The sequence below is a fragment of the Emydura macquarii genome, unplaced genomic scaffold (assembly GCF_026122565.2).
Source record: "Emydura macquarii macquarii isolate MOO-44397 ecotype Brisbane River unplaced genomic scaffold, CSIRO-AGI_Emac_v2 contig_3390, whole genome shotgun sequence".
In the NCBI taxonomy this organism is placed as follows: Eukaryota; Metazoa; Chordata; order Testudines; family Chelidae; genus Emydura; species Emydura macquarii.
Genome location: NW_027133527.1, coordinates 2482762 through 2503995, shown reverse-complemented (window position 1 = coordinate 2503995; position 21234 = coordinate 2482762). Strand labels below are relative to the sequence as shown.

The 21234-nt window shown below is 55.9% G+C and overlaps 1 protein-coding gene across 1 annotated transcript in view; it reads right to left on the bottom strand.

Annotated features, from left to right (window-relative positions):
• MYO15A (myosin XVA) overlaps positions 1-21234 on the bottom strand; it is a 76251-nt gene that overhangs the window by 42849 nt on the left and 12168 nt on the right. The window contains exons 10-28 of the mRNA XM_067534194.1: positions 19503-19606; positions 17899-17962; positions 17699-17812; positions 17204-17365; positions 16409-16522; positions 15490-15548; positions 14151-14274; positions 12807-12902; positions 12138-12269; positions 10454-10579; positions 10115-10192; positions 8702-8856; positions 8411-8456; positions 6785-6909; positions 6267-6384; positions 4171-4346; positions 3254-3338; positions 1806-1823; positions 323-443 (exon numbers count right to left, since the gene is read on the bottom strand). Coding sequence (XP_067390295.1) covers positions 323-443; positions 1806-1823; positions 3254-3338; positions 4171-4346; positions 6267-6384; positions 6785-6909; positions 8411-8456; positions 8702-8856; positions 10115-10192; positions 10454-10579; positions 12138-12269; positions 12807-12902; positions 14151-14274; positions 15490-15548; positions 16409-16522; positions 17204-17365; positions 17699-17812; positions 17899-17962; positions 19503-19606 — 2017 coding nt within the window. The remainder of the gene's footprint in view (positions 1-322; positions 444-1805; positions 1824-3253; positions 3339-4170; positions 4347-6266; positions 6385-6784; positions 6910-8410; positions 8457-8701; positions 8857-10114; positions 10193-10453; positions 10580-12137; positions 12270-12806; positions 12903-14150; positions 14275-15489; positions 15549-16408; positions 16523-17203; positions 17366-17698; positions 17813-17898; positions 17963-19502; positions 19607-21234) is intronic.

Here is a 21234-nt window from a genome sequence, read left to right as displayed (position 1 = left end):
GATGGCCCCAAGGCATTTAACAGGCTGGGGGACAAGTCCCTTGTGATTCCCCTGTGGTGCTAGGGGCGCAGTAGTTGGCTAGAATTTGACCCCATAGATATAGGGAGCTCCTCACCTACCACTGCAGGGCAACCACCTCTGGGGTAGAACCTGGCCTCTGAGCTGCACAAAACCAGGGCAGTCTTGGGTGAACACCCCAGTGGGATTGTCCACAGAGAGAGGAGAATGGTGCTGGTGAAGCTGACTTTGGCAGTGGCCTGGATCCCCACTGGACCGTTCCCAGCTGTCCCGCCCCAGCCCTCGGTGGGAAATGAGCACTTACCTGCCACCACCTCCAGCAGTCCGGCCAGCTCGGCAGGGATTTCCAGGTGCGTTACATCCACCACCTCCCTCCGGGTCAGCTCCTGAGAGCAGAGCACAGAGACACCCGTCTCCACGCGATGCTGTTCCATGCCCTCTGCTGGTGTTGAGCCGGAGCGCTGGGTGATCTAACAGGCTTCCCCGGCCATCACTTCTCTGGGTCCAACCGCCCGTGCTGGGGGAGCCCAGACTGGGGAACTACAGGGACCAGCCTTGTCTGGTTTGTGCTCCCAGAACCCAGCCGTAGCAGGGCCCAGAGATGGCGGGACGGCCCCCTGCTTCGCTCAGCGGGCGGCGGAGCCCTTAAACCGCCCTGGCCAAGCGGAGGGATGGGGGCGAGTTGAGCTGACTTTGTGGACTACAGCAGAACACGCACCTGAAACTGCTCCAACGGGCAGCTGCTCCAACACGCACACCCCAGTCCCTGCACAGCTCCCCCATCGCACCCCAGCATGAACACACACGCAGGCACTGGCGTGCACCCCTCACCCCCAGAGACTTCCAGCCTGTTCCCTCTACCCGCATCAGCATGCATGTATGCACACACATCACCCCCCCCCCCCGTGCACTTGTGCCCCTGTCCCACCCCGACACACAGGCATGCACCAGCACTCACACGTGCACACACACGTACCAGCACATGTGCACAGCCACGCACCAGCGCGTGGACACCTGAGGGCGCCAGGCATTACCTGCTCAGCCTTCTTCTTCTCCTCCTCCGCCTGCCGGCGAGCCTGCTCCTTCCTCTGAAAGCAGAGCACATTGGCACGCTGAGGGCAGCACCGACACAACCCCAGCAGGCTGCCGAGCTGAGCGGATGGCTCCGGTTGCCTGGGCTGGGCCACTTGCCCGCCAGGAATCCGGCCGGGACGGGAGGGGAGCCAGGGGATGACACAGAAGGATCAGAATTCTGTTCCGCTGGATGCAGCAGGCCGGGCTGGTGGCTGGACGGCACGTGGACACACACGAGCTGGAGGGGTTCCCCTGTTGCCAGCGCCACTCCCCCAAATCCCTCCGCAGAGCTGTCGGGGGAGGGAGCCCAGGGCTGGCGAAGCAGGGGGCTGCAGGTTGGTAGCTGGTAAAGCTGCCTGGCTTTATCCTCTCACTTTCCTGAGCGCTAGGCTCCACCCCGGCTGACCCTGGCGAAAGGCACCGGGACACCCTCATCGGGATCAGGAGCCAGCCCCGCGCCTGGCTGGAGGTGCCCGTGCCCAAGCAGGCACTGGGAGTGGGCACCTGGCATCCGTCCTGCACAAGACATGCCCAGAGGTTGCCCCTCGTTCCCCTGCGCTCTGCCCCGTCGTCCTGCTCGGCTGGGCCGGACGCTCTGGCTGGTGACTCACCCTGTCCGTGCCATCCAGCTGGAACCGGACGCTCTTCATGGGCCCCGACTGGCTCCCTGGGGGCACAGTGTTGCTGCTATCGCCCGGCCCGCAGCTGGGGACTCGCCAGTCCCTGCACAGCTGGCCGGGGCGGGACTCGCTGCTCTGTTTGTTTTCTCACAGAGCGGGGCTCAGTCAAGGCTTAACCCTTCCGCCTGTGCTCGGATGCCTGGCCCGGATCTCCCGCCCCCCCAGTACAGCAGCCAGGGAGAACTGGGAGCACGGGGGGCCAGCTGGTGAGGAGAAAGCCATGGGCAGGACTGGGCTGCTGGGTGCCCCTCAGCCTGGGGGAGCGTCTCACGTGCTCTGCAGCTCCCAGGCCTCCATCATTCCCCTTAGGGCAGGCAGCGGGGGACCAGGCGTGACTGGATCCACCCCCAGGCCCCACAGCTGGGGGCCCCAGAGCCCTTCAGCAAAGCTGGACCCAGTCAGAGCTCCCCTGCTCCCACCGCAGCGACCGCGGCCTCCTTTCCCAGCCCTCGTGGACTCTGCCCCATGCTGCTCCCATTCGCTTGCTGGTCACGCTGGCTCTGCCCCTCCCGCTGCAGGCGACCCACAGCTTCCTGAGTCCCCAGGGACTGCGGCCGCCCGCCCCCAGTAAGGAGATCAGACACTGCTGACAGCAGACAAGGAGCATGCAGGATGCTCTCAGGTCCAGCAGCTCAGCAGCCGGATCTGGCCCCCGGGATCCTGCCCTGGCCCCCGGGACTGGCCTCCAATGTAATGCATTCCCTCTGCAATCTCATCTCTCCAGGGGCTTCCGGGCACGTGCCAGCAATGGGACCCCACCCCCCGTTCCTGGCCCACGTGGCAGTCAGGCAGTGCCCCTGTGTTGGTGGGGGGCAGGATGCAGACGCACTTTCAAAGCCACCAGCCAGGCCAGTAACCCAGGTCTGGGCGAACTCAATCACCGTGGGTGTCTCCCACACCCCCGGGCAGAGCCAAAGCCCCGTTCTGCACTGTGGCACAGCATCGCTGTCCCTGTGCAAAGCAGCTGTTACTGACACCCGCCCCGGCCGGCGCGGGCCCATAACACCCAGCCCGTCTGCCCCAGCGTCACACGGCGCAGGAGCCGGGGCCTGCCAGGACTAGGAGCTGGGACTGGACGACGGGGGAAGGATCACTGGAGAATTGTCCTGTTCTGGTCACTCCCTCTGAAGCACCTAGCACCAGCCACAGGCAGAAGACAGGACACTGGGCTAGATGGAGCATGGGTCTGACCCAGCGTGGCCGTTCTTACGTTCTTACCTCCGCCTGGGTGATTGGTAACTAGCCCCCCCTCCACCGACATACACACTGGATTTTCCGGGTGAATTTGGTGCTACAGCATGAGCCAGAGACAGGCAGAGACACGCGCGAGTTTCTGCCAGTGCCCCTCAGCCCCAACCTGCAGCCCACGCCCCGCACAGCTCCGCTGCTGCCCCTTCGTCCCGATCAACAGAGCCCCCCGCTGCATGACCGCCCCCTTCCCTCCCGCTGCATGTCCCCCCCGCCCCGCCGCTTGCTCTCACCCTGAGGTACCTCCTGCGATTCACGTACACGTGCACCAGGGACCTGAACTTGATCAGACTTTTCCTCAGTCGCTTGTACCTCTGCCTGCAGGGACAGCGACCCGCTGGTTAGTGGCGGGAGGCGGGATCCTGGACGCCGGGCCCCGCAGACTGATCCCAGCCCCACGGAGAGGAAATAATAGCTCCACTTCGAGAAGGGGGGAGGTTAGGCCCAGAGGAGGGACTCTGGCCTTTGTCAGATGAGCCCTGGCCATAGGTGTGTGATGCCGGAGCGCTCACCTGATCACCGGTCACCCGTCTGCTGCCAGTTCCCCCCAGTCCAGCTCTGGCTGGCAGAGTTAGGGAGAGGGGCTGGAAATCACCGTCCTGATGACAGCCAGCAGCACCGCTCACAGCCGCCCGGCGGATTTGGATTCTACATACGCGCAACATGTAGGCCGGGGACCCGACCCAAACCCCGCTGAAGTGGGTGGGAGTCCTGCCAATGGCCTTTGGATCAAATCCTTGGGAGAGGGGTTGCCGTGGGGCGAAAGACCGTGTCGGTTCTCTAGCCCCTGACACCAGAGGAGTGGGGGGCAGATTCTTCCCCTCCCGCCATCCCCATGATTCATTGTGGAAAGTGCCCCCAATATTCTATTGAAATGGATCTGGTTTTGCCTGGGTCCCTCCTGATCCCAAAGCTCAGCGTGGGGCCCCTTGAAACTCAGCCCAGGGGCATCCCGAAGAGCACGGGGTCTCAGCCCACCTGGCCCAGCTGTGGGCTTCCACCCAGCCTCTTCCCCCAGTTGCTCGTCCCCGTGGCCCTGCCCAAGCAGGTGAGCGAGAGGTGGTGTCGGAGACACGGGCTGGGTCCCTGCGTGGCAGGGCAGAGTGGCACCCCGGCCGTGAGACCCCAGGGGAGCCCCGTCCCCCAGCACCTGGCCAGGTAGCCCCGGGCCTGGCTCTGGATGAGGATGATCTTGCGGCGCAGCGAGCGGAAGCGTTTCTTGATGAAGAAGGCGCGGGCGTAGCGCTGCAGGATGAGCGCTGCCAGGTGCAGGGCGCGGTCCCGCTTGCTCTCCAGCAGCTGGTAGAGGTGCTCCTTCATGAACAGCTGGCGGGAGGGAGAGAGAGAGAGAAAAGGCATCAGCTCCCGCCCCCGAGGTGGGGCAGCTTCTGGCCAGCTCACCTAGCTGGCCAAAGGACACCTGGCCAGGCCGGGACCCAATCCTGCCCCTGCTCCAGCAGCTCCCAGGGACCGCAATGGGACTGCCCCCCATTAGCCGCATGCAGCCGGCCACCGGACATCTCATGATCCCACTCCAGGGAAACCCGAGCCCGGATATCGAGGGGTTAATAGCCCAGGGGCACAGGGCTGTGTGGCAGGGCAGCGCAGTGACGGGCCCAGGGCATCCAAAGAGCCAAGTGTTCAGGACACGGGAGCGCCCGTCCTTCTCCAGCCCACTGGAAGTCGTGAGCGGAGCCACTGGGGGAGGAGACTGGGGCCTAATGGGGCTGCCCAGCCATGATCCCAGCAAGCCCCGCACCCTGGCGGTGCTTAGCCAAGCTCACCCAGCTAGGATTCTTCTCGGCACACCAAGGACGCCCCTCACAGGTCCGCCTGTGACCCTCCCCGTGGGCCAGGAGCGCTGGCCTTGCAGCCCCTTGACGTGGCCAGGGCGTGGGAGAGAGGGGGCGACCCCAGCCACCAGCATCCCCAAGGGGAGGGCATGTCGCTCCTGCAGCAGGCCGGGAGCCCAAGTTCTGACCCCGCCTTGTGTCATCCGGGCACCGTGGGGCCAGTTTGACAGCAGGATTTGCAGGCCATTGCAGGGCCGGATCAGGCCGAGAGTACAACCGCCGGGTGCCAGCGGTACCTGCTTCCAGCCTGTGTCCCTTTAACGCCAGCTCTGCACCATCAAGCAACAGCCAGAGCTCTTGAAGCAGGGCCAGAACCCCCTTACACTAACATCTGGGAGAGCTGGCCACATGAATTGTCCCACACCCCCTGGTGGGGGTAGGGGGTGATCGCACTTTGTAACTGCCCCACACACACCCGGTGGGGCGGGGCGGGGCAGGGTAGATCACACACTGTAACTGCCACACACACATGGGGAGTTCAAAAATCAAAAGCTGGATCAAAAAACATCATATAATATTATTTTTAAAAATCTCATAATTTGGGGGCCCATCGCATGATATTTGGGGGTCTGACTCATGATTTTTGAACTGCTGGGGTTGGGGATACTGACTTCTGGCTTCAAAGGTCTTGGTTTAGCACCCTTCTTTCAGGAGGCCTTTGGCAGGCATGAACTGATGAGATTCATGCAAACAAGAGTTGCACAATCTGGGCCCAATTATTATTATTAGTGGTATTATTATTTGTGTTGTGTTAGCATCTAGGAGCTCCAGTCAGAGACCAAGACCCCACTGTGCTAGGTGCTGTACAAACACCAAACCAAACACAGTCCCTGCCCCAAAGAGTTTCCAATCTAAGCATAAGACACAAGACAAGAGATGGACACAGATAGACAGGGCAGCACAGGGAAATAATGTTAGGGTTAGGGTTTAATTTTCAATGTCATGCACATGCATGTGCAAAAATGCACGTGCAATGGCGTGCTAGGATGTGCAAGCTAGGATTGCACATGCAAGCAGGCAAGTGTTCATGCAAATAACCCACTCTGCACACAACTGCCTGTGAGTGCAGTTACTTGATTTGTAAGTGCAATTCCCTGTGCAAACCGGGCACGCGGTTCCGTGGGCACCGCTGCAGATGCACGCTATGTGGGCACAATTTAAACTATGACATCAGTGTGGTTTGGGTTTTCATTCTGTTTGCTGCCATTGAGCCAAGCTCCTGCACAGGATACACGAGGTGCAGGGTTCTCCCCGTCTGAGACATCATCCCACCAGCCATAAGGCCCTAACCATGGGCAGAATCCATACGGCATCTTGCCTGTGATTTCCCCACCCCTGTCCAAGTGACTCAGACATCCGCGGCCATGGTGAAAGGGGGATGGGACGGCCGTACCTTGCTGACTCCAATGCAGTACATGGTGGGACTCACAGCACACAGCTTCTTCAGCATCTCCACGCAGCTCACGCCGTCGGGAGCGATGTCCGGCCGGATAGCGACGAGGCATCTGTACCTAGCAAGCCCCGGCCGCACAGTTAACGTGTGAGGTCCAGACTCAAGTCAAGTCAAATCCTCTTGAGTGATTCCCCCCCACATCAGAGCCAGGAACAGGGCCCGGTCAGAACAGAAACCCGGGAGAGACATTCCCCAGTACTCATTTAAATTAGAGAGGGAAGAGACTTGTTAGGAGCTGTCTGCCGGGCCGGGGGGCGGGGCGGGACAGGATTGTTCCCTACAGTGCACCCCCTGGGTGCTGGACAGCCCCTTCTCCACTGATTCGAGGGATGAGGAATCTACCTTGACCTCCCTCCCCACCACTCCCACAGTCTACCCGAACTCACCCTCGGGACAGTCCCGTCCCCTCCCCACCCCCGTCCCCAAACGTCTCAGCCTGGCACTCCAGGCAGCAGCACCTGTCAATGAAGACCTGGAAGGGGATGCGAATCGGGAAGCCCTCTTTGCGGATGCGGATGGTCTCTAGGATTCCAGAGTATCGGAGCTGGCTGCTGACAACGTCCGCCTCAAAGACTCCTGGCTCCTGAGCAAGGGGAAAGACGGGGCAGGGAGCAGGGGAGTCAAAGCTGGATCTGGCAGTGGGGACCAGACAACTCGTGAGTGGAGCGGAAGCGAGGAAGACAGGGCTGGTGGCTGCTTGCGGACACTCAGCCAGGCATTGCAAGCACACGCTCAACTTCAGGCCACCGACTTCATTCTGTAAACTTGTTACACATTTACTTAAGAGCTTTACTGAATCGGGATTAAGTGGAGGGAGTTTCACTGGTTTGGGGGGGCCTACGGGAGAAGAGAGAGAGAGGAATGGAGAAGGCAGCAGCGAGGAGGGGGGGAATCTCTTACATCCGAGACAGCACGGCCAGAGCACCGCGTTTCCTGATTTTATTGAAATGCTTTTGTGCAATTCATCTGCTTGCGAAACTCTCGCCGTACCAGCAACTAAAACCTGACCTCAGAGGGGGGTTCTCCTCTCTGGACAAAGCCCTTTCACCCCACTCTTTGTGCTAAAGTACCAAGCAGCACGTTTGCAAAGAGTTTATTTCTGCTCTGCTGGGACAAATGTTATTCCAGGAACAAAGCGACGGGCGCTGCCCAGGCCGGATGTGTGTCAAGCTGCCAAACGCACAGGGTCTGTGTAGTGATATTAAGTCTTATAACCTTTTACAGCTGCCGCCTCTAGAGGGCGATGTGATCACACACACTTGAGCAGGCCTGAGATTCCACCCAGCGGACAGCTGGGACACATGGCCTGAGGCTAGAGACAGACATCGGTGCAGGTGTTATATTGTCCACAGGGCCCAGCAGGTGGCTCTTCTCTTAAAGGAAGCTGGGCGGGTAACCGGGAAAGGGAGTGGGTAAAAGAGCAGGAAGTGTGTTTTCTTGCGGGCCTGGGAGAGAGCAAACAAGCCGAGACAATGGGCGAGGGCCAGGCTCGGTGCATTGTCTCCGTTCGTTAAATGCGGCAGTTGCAGGCCGTGCGTCTCAGCAAACAGCCCGTGGAGCGATCAGATCCGGGCTTGGGGACACATACCCGGAGACTCACCCGGGTGACTGCAGGCTGCACGGCCCAGAACTGAAAGGCACTGGGCTACCAGCAGCCTCCTCCCTTTCCGGCACCCACCGGGCCCCTCACCAGAGCTGGGCGCACCTATCGCAATGCCCATATGGGGCACGCATGCCTTACCCCCTACGCTGCGAAGAAGCAGGATCTAGGGGGGAAAGCCCAGGGCTGAGAGTCAGGAACTCCAGCTTCCATTCTCCTTTTCAGAGGTGCTGAGCACCCATAGCTGCAGCTGACTGCAGGGGGCCCGGCCCTTGCTCAGCACAGGTACAAGACCTCTTAGGACACCCAGCTCCTCTCCCTGCAGCCCGTACCCCAGCCCACCCTTTCCATCGTGCCCGCAACTAATAGAAACACAGGGGGAAGGGAGAACTCCCTCGCCGGGATTATTTTAATGAGACGTGGCACCGGCGCCTGCCTCCAGCCCCCCCTCCCCCACCACACCAGCCACCTGGGGCGTTCTTACCTTCTTGTTGTTGGGTTTGAGGCAGCGGACGAAGAACGGGTTGCACCTGAATCAGAGAGAGACACATTTATCCGCTGGGGAAACCGAGTCAAAGGGAACCACAAGTTTGGGAGCACAAGACTCCCAGGAAGTGCCGGGTGGTGCTGGGACGACTCTCCAGGAAGGTCTACGTCCTACTCCGGCAGGTGGAATGATGATCTGCTGGATCTTTCCCACCAGCCTATTTCCCCCCCGCCACTAAATAGGCAATGTCTGAATCCCACAGTTTCTTTAAGCTCCCTGCTCACTCACCTTTCCATCTTCTCCACCAGGTCCAGGAGTGACTGCTGAAATTTAGCTGCCACCGTAGGTGCTTTATACCGCCGGGTGACTGTGCTGTTCTTCCCCATCATGGTCCTCTGTTGGGCCACCACCTGGGCATGGCTGAAGAAGAGGTTGGCCACCACCTTTGAAGGGAGGGGCACAGTGAAAAAGGGGGAAGGAATGGGGTTCTTTTGCGATGTCTTCTGCAGTGTTGCCTAATGGATAGAGGCCTGACTTGGGACTCAGAAGACCTGGTTCTATTCCCAGCTCCGCCGACAGCCCGCTGGGTGACCCTAGGGAAGTCACTGGCCTGCTCTGTGTCTCAGTTTCCTCACCTGCAAAATGGGATGACCCGTACTGCGTCCTCATGGGACGCTGGGAAACTTAGCTGGTTTTTGTCCTGTCATTGGTGTGAGATACTCAGACGGAAGGTGCTATGGAAGAGCAAAGTTATCAGCCAAGTTAGCTGGACTGAGATAGGGCATGTGAGCGTCAGGAATGACTGGAGTTCAACAGCTGTCAAAGCACTTGCCTCTAGCATCTGCATGTGAGTATTCTTCAAAATCCTACAGTGGGCTCGTCTGCTCCATTTTCTCAATCGTCCCCAGGAGCACCATCTCGGGGGAGGGTGGTATGTTCACAAAGCACGTTGGCCAACTTGCCAGGTGGATTAACAAATGCCCAGGGGTTGGCAGGTGTATCCGTGTTCTGGGCTACCCACAGACTCCCTCTCGTTCCAAGTCCACCCACACCCACATACACTTCTTGTATGGACTTTAGCAGCTGGACAAATCCCCTGGGAAACCTATTATAGGGACTGATCCTGCCCTGAGTCCTGGGGTTGGATGAGGTGACCCCACAGGCCTTCTTCAGCTCTGATTTCCAGGGTTCCAGGATTTGCATTGTTCAGCAGAGAGCTCGGCTGCTCGCTAGCACCAAATACCAGTTACAACCCAGAGGCAGGATGGAAAGCCAAGGGGGGAATCACATGACAGCCCCATGCCCACAAGATGCGTTCATTACTCTCACTGCAGACACTGCACTGAAAGGAAAGGGAGTCCCACCACTGGCAGCAGGTGTTGTAAGAACAGCCCCTAGCTCTTCTCATCCCTAGACCTCCAAGCACTTCACAAAGAGGTCAGCATCACACGGGGACACTGAGGGGCAGAGAGAAGTCTATACCCAGCAGGCCAGAGACAGAGCTGGGACTAGAACGCTGGTCTCCTGACTCCAGTCCAGTGCTCTGTCTATTAGGCTGCACGGCCTCCTCTATCAAATGCAATTCCGCTGTTCCACACCATCAGGTAACCCCCACATCCCTCACCAGCCCCCTCCCTGCTACTTTCCCAGCCAGCGCCGCCAGCCAGGCAGCCAAGAGTCAGAGGCGGCGGGAGCTCTTACTTTGGTTTTGCTGTTGACAAAAAGATCCAAAACGTCCTGGCGAACTTGATCATAGTTTTTATCCAGGAACTTGTGCACCTGGAAAAATGAACAGATCCCTCCCCAGTTACTCACACCCCTCGGGTGTCACATGGAAGATCTAGAAATGAAGGGCCAGGTTCTAGGTTGGGTGAAGCCAGCAGAGCGGCAGTGGAGTTGTGACTTGCACTAGCTAAGGATCTAACCTGAGCTGGATAGCTGGGGGAGAAAGAGCGTAATATTCCGACTGATAATTACAGAGAACTGCTCCTGTATGCGTGCCTGTCTCTTATTCTGCATCCCAATTCTCCAGCCACTCACCTGGTAGGTTACTTTGCCAGCATAGTGTTTGATGGTGAACTCTGGGAGAGGCATCTTGGGTTTGGTGTATAATGCATTGGAGCCATGGTGGTAGTGACATTTCTGGAGGAAGGTATGGTCTGTGGCCTGGAAATGGGAACAGGGACACAGGGATTAACTAGGCAACCTGACTGCCTGCAGGCTACCTCCACAAGCCTGCAGCCTCACAGTTTCTAGCCAGCCTTTATCACTGTTTAACCAGCCCCTGTGGAATGCTCTGCATCAGCACCTGGCCAGCTGGAGGCCTGGAGGGTTATATGAGCAGTGGGAACACTTGTAGACATTCACACTAAATTAGGAGTGGGAAAAAATTCTCATGCTTCAGGGCATGTAAGATGATGGCTTTAAGGGTCAGGAAGGAATTTCTGATCCCTTCCCCTATCATCCCCATGCTCAGCATTGCCTTATAGGCCAGGAGTATTACACCACAGGGAGCACTTGGCAGAGCTGGCAAAACATTTGTAATGCAACCTGAAAGCAGGTAAAACTCACCTGGATTTGGGGTTACAAGCTGGAAGGAGCAGTGGCTAGAGCACAGAACTCTGAGTCAGACCACCAGGTTTTTGGGTTCTGTTCCCAAGTCTGCCACTCACTCACTGTGTGACCTCAGGCAAGTCACCTCACCGCTATGTGCCTCAGTTTCCCCATCTTCAGAAAGAGGATAACAATACTTTTCTCCTTCCTAGGGGGTGTGGGAGGCTTTGTTTATTAACATCTGCAAAAGCTCTTTGAGATCCTTGGCTGGAAGCCACTGTAGACGTACGACGTATTTAACAAATCTATGGCCACCTGGAACTTCCTGAATCTCTCCATGCTGCGCAGGTGTTCCCATGGCCTCTCCCAACGCCACAGCAGCTGACCAGCTAGACTGCAGATCCTCCTGCTCAAGGGTATGTCTACACTGGCGCTAGCTTGGGTCAACAGCACAGCCACAGCTGACTGGGCGATGGGATGGACTAGCTGCTCCGAGTCCATTCCTAGGGTTTCAGACAGGGTTGTACTTGGGGAAGTTAACCTGGCCCACGCAGCCGCCACTGCACTGCTATTTTCAGCACGGCAGCTCAGTCAGAGATAGAGTAGGTTTGTCTGCCTGAGCCGGAAATTATAGCTCCAGATTTAGTGTAGACAAACCCTTAAAGCCAAGCACTCAAGTGAAGGGAAAATCTCCTCCCACAGGGTCTTTGACACACAGTTCCGCAACGCTGATTCCATCCAGTAGAGGGCACTGGTGTGCACACCTGCACATGCACAGAGAGGGAAGAATTCCTATCTGGAGGCAGTTTTGCTCCAATCCCACCCTTGCTCTGTCTTATTTGCCTGGCTTGGCCATGTTCATCCCTGGGGGGAGGACAGTGGGACTGCACCTGCTCACACAGCAGCTCTGAATTTGGACCAGTGCCCCCAGGATCCCTCTCTAAAGCTTATCCACCGAAGGATCACAGTATATAAATAAGGCTGTCTGCCTTAACAGAGATCGAGACATCCGAATCAACCCAGGCACCGGCAGACCAGCTCCATCACCGCTGCATCTGCAGGAGCGAAAGGCACCCGTCTCTCTGGTGAGCTTGGCGTTATTCCTTTTTAAAATGAATGGCATTTTGCCAATACGACGCTGGCAAAGCTCAGTCCTCGGCAGAGCCACTACCTGAGGGAAGGCGCTCTGATCATCCAGGATCTTCAGAATCCCGTGTGGTTTTTGAGCAATGAGGTCAATGCAGGGTTGGTTGTCACTGAAGGCGATTTCTTTCCACTCTAGCCGTTCCCGGACGTACTCCTCCTGTAGGAAGCACGTGCAAGCAGGCAGTCCTTAATTTGGAATGAAAGAGGTGCTGGGGCTCAAGCAATTTTTGTCTTTCATAATGGACGTGGCAAGCCAAAGGGTGCCAGGGCTATGAACTGCCAGAACTAGAGGGTCCGGGGCTCAGTCCTGGCCAGTCTTGGCACAAATTAAGCACTGCAGGCAGGTCACAGGGAAGCAAAAAGCCTCAGGGATTCAGGCCTAATATGTCTTTCTTACGATTATTTGGCCTAGACGCAGGTCTTACTAGGACAACTGTTTCCAGAAGAACCCGCATTATCCAGAGGGTTTGTGGACCAACCAAAGGCCTTCAGAGAATGAGGGTTACAGCTAATCCTGGAGCCAGCCCTGCAGGCTTTGAAGTGACTGGGACCAGGAAGGGTTGCACCCAGGGCAGTCCTCCCTCAGGGGTTGGTGCTGTAAAGGGGGGACAGACTATTCTCTGACTTGCAGGATGGGCAGGCAGCATGCATTGCAGCAACGGGCCAGGAGCCGCCTAGATTCCAGCCAGCTCACCTGCTCCTCCTTAAAGACGATCTTGTTAAAGAAGAATTGCAGATATTCGTTGGCGTAGTTGATGCACAGCTGCTCAAAGCTGTTAAAGCTGAGGTCCTGTGAAAGATACACGCACCTGTGATGCTTACCCGGCAACAGGTGCCAAAGGGCTAAGGGACAGCGAATGGGCACAGCGCACTTTCGCCCGAGGTTTAAGCCTGGCTTTGCTCCAAGCTGCCGATGCATTTGCTGGGTCGCAGCCTGGTTCCCGGCGGCGCTCAGCAGAGAGGGGCTCTGTAAGAGGCATCGTTCGACACAAGGGGCTGCATCTCTCGAGGAGAGGCCAGGACTAGAATGGCGAGGGGTGCTGCAGGTCAGGCTTTGAGGGGCGTTAGGATGAGTGGCGGAGGAGGCCCCCCGAGGCAGAGAGACTGAGCTGCACTGCTACGGCTGGATTGGAACAGCAGGTAATGCTACACAGCAAGACTGAGCCACATTGGCAGAGCTGCGAGACGGCCCAGGGCTGGCAGAGCAAAGAACTGGACTGCAGAAGTACAAGCGTGTGCTGGGGACAGGATGCTGAACTAGATGGGCTCTCCAAACCATGCTCCAATGAGACCTGCCGCGGGCACGTTTACAGCACAACGAAGCGTGTGTCACCCAGACCCAGGCTGGATTAAAAACCGTGAGGCTGGAACCCCAGGTGTGTTAAACAGATCCACCGGTTTGCAGTAAGGCGACCGAAGGGCCAGACGCGGCTGGTGTGTGTCGGTGTTGCTCCATTGCACCAACAGAGCAGCAATGATTTACGCCAGCCACGGATTTGGCCCTGCGTCGGGACTCTTTTGAATGCACGGCTACAACATGCAAAGCGTGCAGGGAAACGCTGGCCAGGCTCCGTGCGGGAGGAAGGGGGAGCCGTGGCCATTTAGAACAGCTCTCTCCACAGCTGTCAGAACGTCAGTGAGTGAAATGCCCTGGGGCCGCTAACCCATCTGGGCAGCAATCTCAAGTCACAGATGGGATTCTTATGAATCCTGGGAGTCAGGGCATTGGGGTGGGGGGAGTTGAATCATTTCCATTTGGAATGTCTTTTGTTTCCATCCCACAGTCCCAGTAAGACCCGCTACGGCTCCCAGAAGGTCACACTGCTGCCAGTAGGAGTTTGTAACACACATTTGTACCAACCGGGCTGTCCGTGTTGTCTGCCGAGCTCACGAGGAACCGGATTCACGTTGCCTTCAGGGGGAGATGCCCATACGCACCCCACAGCTACGTTTAGTCTCCTGTTATTATACTCCGGATACAGTATAAGAACATCAGAGCTGGGCCAGAATCTCCCGCTCCGCCCTCTGCCTTGCTCACCTCAAAGCCGTAGATATCCAGAATGGCTATGGAGAGAGCCTCCTTTTTGGGGTAGACCAGCTTGTTAATCCTCTCCGTGAGCCAGCTGAAGAGCAGGGAGTACAGGATCTTGGCAATAGCATCTCTGGGAAAAAGACGAGACAAGCACAGCTGCTGGGATATAGGGGGAACGTGTGGATGGGGCTGCCAGACTGAGACCCAACCGCTTTGGGCGACTGGCGGCGTTCCCTCCCACCACCGCCCAGTCCCTCTGTCCCAATCTGTCCGACGCACGACCCAGCGGAAATCGGCCAGCTGCTCAGCAGCATTTCGAGCTACTTGCACCAATAAAATGACTGAAATAGCAGGTGCACAGTGGAAAGTGACCGGACGCCCAGTCCCAAAACCATAGGGTGTCTACGGCCACCTGGCGGCATTGTAAAATTCTTCACGCCAGGTCCTCAACTGGTGTGAAGGGCCATAGTTTCACTGGAGCCAATAGAGCGACACTGATTTATACCAGCTGAGGATCTGGCCCCACCTGATGGGTGAGTAACACGTGATTCATTTTTTTCGTCATCCTAGAAAAGAGAAGGCATGTCAGTTGTGTGCCTGGGCCGGTAAATCTCCATGGCAATTTTGCCAAGCTGAAAAAATATAGCCTGGGTAAAACCCGGTTGTGATCTGGGGACATTTCTCACACAAGCATGGGTTCCGGAAAGAACAAAGAGCCTCTGAACGCCCTGAATTTTGAGACACAAATTGAAAAAACGCTCTCAGCGTTCTCCGGGTTTGCACCCGTCACAAGGCGGAAGGTTTCCTGCCTTCGCAATAGATTTAGCCACAGGGATGGGATGGCAGGGCCAAGTAGGACACGTGACATGTCTTACAACAGGGAAGGGGAAGGAGGGATAACACAATGGACAAGAGGAAGGAAAGCCTCGTGGTTAGGGCGCTAGCCCTGGATTCAGTTTTCCTGCTCTGCCACCGATGCCCCGTGCGACCTTGAGCAAGTCACTTAGTCTCGCTGTGCCTCTGTGTCCCATCTATTAAATGGGGAGAACAGCCCTGCCCTATCTGACGGGGTAAATGCAGGAAAGACTGCGACGTGCTCAGATCCTGTGGAATGGGGGCTGCATTGGTAGATAGATAGGGCAGGTACACAGTAGATTTCGCTGTTGAATCCCACCTAATGCAGGCCAGCTGGGCTTGCCTGCTCCCTGTCCATAGCAACTGGCTGTGCTTATTACAGGTGTTGATAAGCTGTCAGCCCTTCCTCATTTGAATCCCTCAGTCCCCATGCGCGGCGTGCTATCGAGCCAGATACAGCTCCCAGCACCTGCTGATCAAACCCCTTTACCTGGCATCAACGGCACTTTCCACGGTGAGGGGGGTGAAAATCTTCTCCCTCAGTGTTTCCTGTTGGGAAGGGCAAAAACCAAACCAACAGTTGGAATCCCCACTACGGCCGGGGTGGCCGTCACCTTTACCGCGGCCGCGCGCCCCGCGGCAGGCGACAAGCCCCAGCATGCACTGCGCCGTTCTGAACCAAGCAGACGGAGAGCTGCAGAAGAGGGCTGAGCTATTAAGTCCTCCAGAAATGGGCAGGACAAAGCTCTGGTGACTGGCCATCCCAAAACACTCCCTGGTGCTGCATAAACGGAGAGATGGGGACAAAGGACGCCGCAGGGATGTGCCGCCTCTTAGTTCTAGAAGCATGAAAAGCAAAGCAGCGGTGTCCTGGATTCACCTCCGCTGCTTGGCAGATCAGATGCTGAAAACACACTGGTACCCTGGGGCAGTGGTTCTCAACCAGAGGTACGCGTACCCAGAGGTCTTCCAGAGGGTACAGCAACTCATTTAGATAGTTGCCTAGTTTTACAGCGGGCTACATAAAAAGCACTAGCGGAGTCAGCACAAACTAAAACGTCAGACAGACACTGACTTGTTTATACTGCTCTATAAACCATCCACTGAAAGGGTAGCACAATATTTACCTTCCAGTTGATTTATTTTATAATTCTATGGTAAAAATGAGAAAATAAGCAATTGTTCAGTTCCAGGGGGCGGTGACACTTTGGTATTTTTATGTCAGATTTTGTCAGCAAGGCGTTTTTAAGTGAAGTAAAACTTGGGGGTATGCAAGACAACTCAGACTCCTGGAAGGGGCACCGTCGTCTGCTCTGCCCTGGGAGGCAATGAAAAGTATTTGGAAGCGAGCAAGGACTAGCCACAGCACCCATCTGTCCGACACGCAGTCTGGAGTCTGCAGTTCTTACCGTCACTTTGAACGTGATGGATTTCTGCAGCCCCTCCGGAGAGATCTGGAGCAGCTCCGCTACCACACGGATCTCTCTCGCACTCACCACCGACGCGACCTCCTGGCAGTCCGTCTATGGAACGCAAAGACAGCACCCTTGGTACCCAGGGACAACCGAGGCAACCCAGTACTGAAGACCTTGTCCATCTCTGCTTATGAACATAGGCCCAGATCGACGTGGTGCTCACAGAAGCACTGACGTCCCTGGAGCTATGCTGATTTACACCATGCATTTACTGGAGGATCTGGCCCATCGTCAACATTATTGTGTAGAGCTGATGGACAAAATCAGACCGTCCCTCTCGCGGGAAACGCTGATATTCGGACATTGGTTTTCGTCCCTAATGGGGCCAAAATGTCAACATCTCTTTGCAGACCAGGAAGATTAGACAAGTGTTGATTTGGAAACATCCAAACATTTTGGGTCTGCTCAGTTCAACATGGAACAGCATCTGCCAGAGCTGCTGGGGACTTCCTGGTGTTGTAGTTCAGGTGCCCCCCGGGTCCCGTTCACCTCTAGGGGCCGGGGATTTTCCACAACATGGAGGGAAGCTAAAACGTTCGGTTCAATTTTCTTCCAAGAATTTCCTCCCTGCACAGAGGCTTAGGGTCTGATCCAAATTCTATGGAAGCCGAATGAGAATCTTTGCATTGGCTCCTACAGACATTGAATCATGGCCCTAGTTCGCAGCATGCATCTAGAGTCCTTGCTCTCAGGATCTCTTTGCCTGTCTCCCCGCTGGGAACCGATTACCTCATATTTTTCAAAGTAGACATTCCCCAGGTGGAGGATGGAAGACAGAATACGGAAGATGCTGTCCTGGTCCTCGGTGCTGAAGTTCAGGATCTCCATGGCACTGAGCAACCTCCGGAAATCCTCAGCATCACTTTTGCCAGGAATCTCGCAGTTCCCCCCCTGCAACAGTGCCAATCAAAGCGTATCTGTGGGACATGCAACTTGAGGCCCAGGAATTAACGACTAGAGGGGCTGCAAATTTACTGGCACACGGATCTGGGGGGAGGGATGAAGCAACCTGAATGTCACAAAGACAGGGGCGCTATCCCAGCTGTAGAAAGAAACGGAATTGCAGGCCTGGGATATTAGCTCTTTGGAGGGGGGGCTGCGTCTGCTCATGTATTTGTACAGGGCCTTTGACAATGGGTCCCAGAGCCTGTTTGGGGCTTTTGGGTGGTGCACCAGTAGAAATAATAACAGTGCCTGACCGCCAGGCTCACGTGGGCACCACACCTGGTTCAGGTAATAGTACGTTTCTGCGTCTTGAAGGCAGAATTGCTGCTTCTGCGGAGCAGGAAGGCCAGCCAGCATCTCATAGAATATGTGATAGTTCCTTTCGTTTTTGGCCTACGAAAGGAGAGAGACAAGACTAAGGAAGCATCATGACATTGTGCCAGCAGTGGGGGATAAGCAAGGTAAATGCTGGGACCCACCTGAAACACGATCCTGGATTTCTCAAGGAGGTACTGTGAGGTTATGGCACCACAGATCAAGCCTCTGGGAGAGACAAAGGTTAGCGCCTGGGGGCTGGGAATCTCAGCACGGCATCTTGTCAGACACAGGAGAGCGAAGGGAGGACCAAGGATCTAGCCACACCTTGCCCTCTGCAAACTGCAGGGCACTGGCTGTCTGGGAGGTGCCCACCCAATGCCAACCAATGACTCCTGCACAGCTCTCCAGAGGAACGGGAATGTCGCCTGTCTGCTCGGTGGGAAACGTCCCACTCCAGGAAGTGTTCAACCCCCTGCCTGCCAGCCAGAACTGCCAGCCCAGCCTCTCATCCCATCTCGCCCCTAAAGTACCTCTGGGGTCCAAGGACTAGTCGTGGCCCATTGGGTTTCCTTGACTCCTAGCTGAAGCTGCACAGAGCTAAGCACTGCTGGTATCCCGCTGTCCCACGCTGCAACCCGCAGCACGGCTGAGCTAAGGGAGAGCCGCGAGTACCGCATCCGCCTGCTGCCGCCTCTGGTGCGCAAAGGGCCGACAATGCGCAGCCATCAGAGCCAGAGGACCAAAGAGAAGGCAGGAGGATTTGTGTTGCTGAGTGTGGTGTATTGAGCATTGTGTTGGAATCACAAGCTCTCACTTTACGAGTGGGAGTGGGGCGGAAGGGGAAGGGGGACCCTGGTCCTGCTTGCATGCTGGGGGGCTCTGCAGTGAAATGGTTGGGAGCAGCAATCAGTCTGCAGCCAGCCAGCTGAAGAGCGAGCTGAGTTGTGCTGCTGTGTTTTAGGGAGCAGCCTGTTTTGTCACTCTCTGGTTTTGTTACTGTGTGTTATCGTGCTGAATTCTAAGACATAAAGTCGTGCTGCCTCACAACCCCCCAGCAAGAGCAGTTAAGCTTTTATCTAGCTTCTCTGGGTGTGCCATGAACATAACACCGAGGAAGCCATTGCCTTGTGCTGCTATATCCCAGCCCCAGTGGAAGCTCTTCACCCCCATCATTCATACACCTGAATCATACCCAGCGACTGGTGCAATGGCAACTCCACTACAAGGCCGTGGCAGTGGGGACTGGGGGAGCTTGACCAGAGGAATATTTTTAGGGCCTGATATTTAAAGTGAAGGCTTGAGTTGCATACACAGTTTCCACAACTGCACGTGCGGCTCTAGCAATCGGGGTGTGCACGTGGCTGGTTACACATCTATCGGGCAGTGCTCATAGTCACGCCACTGGCAGTGCAGATCAGGGGTGTAATGGCACACACATCGTCTCTGTAAAATCAAACCAGCCCTCCCCACACGCAAGAGGGACAAGGATGCAGTCTGTCCGCGGAGACTCCTTCCACAAAGAGTCGCCAGGGACTGGGTTGGCCAACGGCCCAGCCTGGGGAGCAGAACATTTCCCGTGCTTTGAACGGAAACATTCAATCACGGCCGTGGAGTACAGGGAACTTTACAGGGGCTCTCACGGCCTCTCAAGTCAGAAGGCCGGAGATAGGAGCGCAGGGCTGAATGCCCCGGGCGGGGCGCAGCACCAGACACACAGAGGGGGGTGGTGGTGGGGGGACACACTCAGAGGCTCAGCATTACTTACTGCTCCAGAAAGATTTCCACAAATTTCCCAAACCTGCTGGAGTTGTCGTTCCTCACTGTTTTGGCATTCCCAAAGGATTCCAGCAGGGGAGTCGCTTCGAGAATCTGCCCCAGCCAGACAAAAAGAACACCAAGCGCCGGTAAGGGTGAGCAAGTCCGACCGCGGACACCACGCCGCTGCGGTGACGGGCATAGGGCAGAAACGAAAGGCAGGCTAGACACGTAGGCTGAGGTGCTCGCCGTCGGATTGCTGTCATGGTTGCCTGGGGCTAAGGTTACAAATGGGGCCTCCGCCTCCGGCCTGGTCCTCATGAGGACAGAAAGGAAAAACCTTTCCCCAGCCTTTGCGTAAGGACATGAGGACGGCCACACTGGGTCAGACCAATGGTCCTTCCAGCCCAGTATCCTGCCTTCTGACAGTGGCCACGCCAGGTGCTTCGGAGGGAATGATGAGAACAGGGCAATTACTGAGTGATCCATCTCCTGCTGTCCAGGCCCAGCTTCTGGCAGTCAGAGGTTTAGGGACACCCAGAACATGGGGCTGCATCCCTGCCCATCTCGGCCAATAGCCATCGATGGAGCTATCCTCCAGGAATTTATTTAATACTTTTTTTAACCCAATTGTAGTTTTGGCCTTCGCAACATCTCCTGGGAACGAGTTCCCACCGGTTGACGGTGTGTCGAATGAAGAAGTGCTTCCTTCTGTTTGTTTGAAACCTGCTGCCTGTTAATTTCATCGAGTGACCCCGGTTCTAATGTTACGTGAAGGGGTCAATAACAATTGGCTATTCACTTTCTCCACATCAGCCATGATTTTATAAACTTCTATCATATCCCTCCTTCGTCATCTCTTTTTTAAAATGACCAGTCCCACGCTTCTGAATCTCTCCGCATATGGCAGCTGGTCCATACTCCTAGTCATTTTTGTTGCCCGTCTCTACATCTCATCCAATTCTAATGTATCTTTTTCGAGATGGAGCGACCAGAACTGCACGCGGTATTCAAGGTGTGGGCAGACAATGGATTTATATAGTGGCATTATGATATTTTCCATCTTATTTTCCACCCTTTTCCTAACGATTCCTCACACTCGGTTAGCTTTTTTGATTGCCCCTGCACACTCAGCAGACGTTTTCAGAGAACCAGCCACAATGCCTCCAAGATCTTTCTTGAGCGGTAACAGCTAATTTAGACCCTATCGTTTTATATACACAGTTGGGATTATGCTTTCCAGTGTGCATTACTTTGCACTTATCAACATTGAACTTCATCTGCAATTTTGTCACCCCATTTTGTGAGCTCCCTTTGTAACTCTCCGCAGTCTGCTTTGGAATTTACGATCGTGAGTAATTTAGCATCATCTGCAACCTTTGCCACCTCAGTATTTGCCCCCTGTTCCAGATCATTTATGAATATGCTGCACAGCACTGGTCCCAGTACAGATCTGTGGGGGACCCTGCTATTTACCTCTCTCCTTTGGGAAAACTGGCCATTTGTTCCTGCCCTTTGTTTTCTAGTTACTGATCCCTGAGAGGACCTTCCCTGTTATCCCACGACTGCACTTGCAGTGAACTCCAAAGGTGGGCAAAGCTTTGATTAAGTGCAAGTCTGCATTGGACACAGCATCCCAGAGTGCAGCCAGTGGCGGGAGCACACCCAGTGGTCACAACAAAACACACAACCAAGACAAATCAAACCACAATGGAAAATGTCAATAAAGAAATGATTTTTGT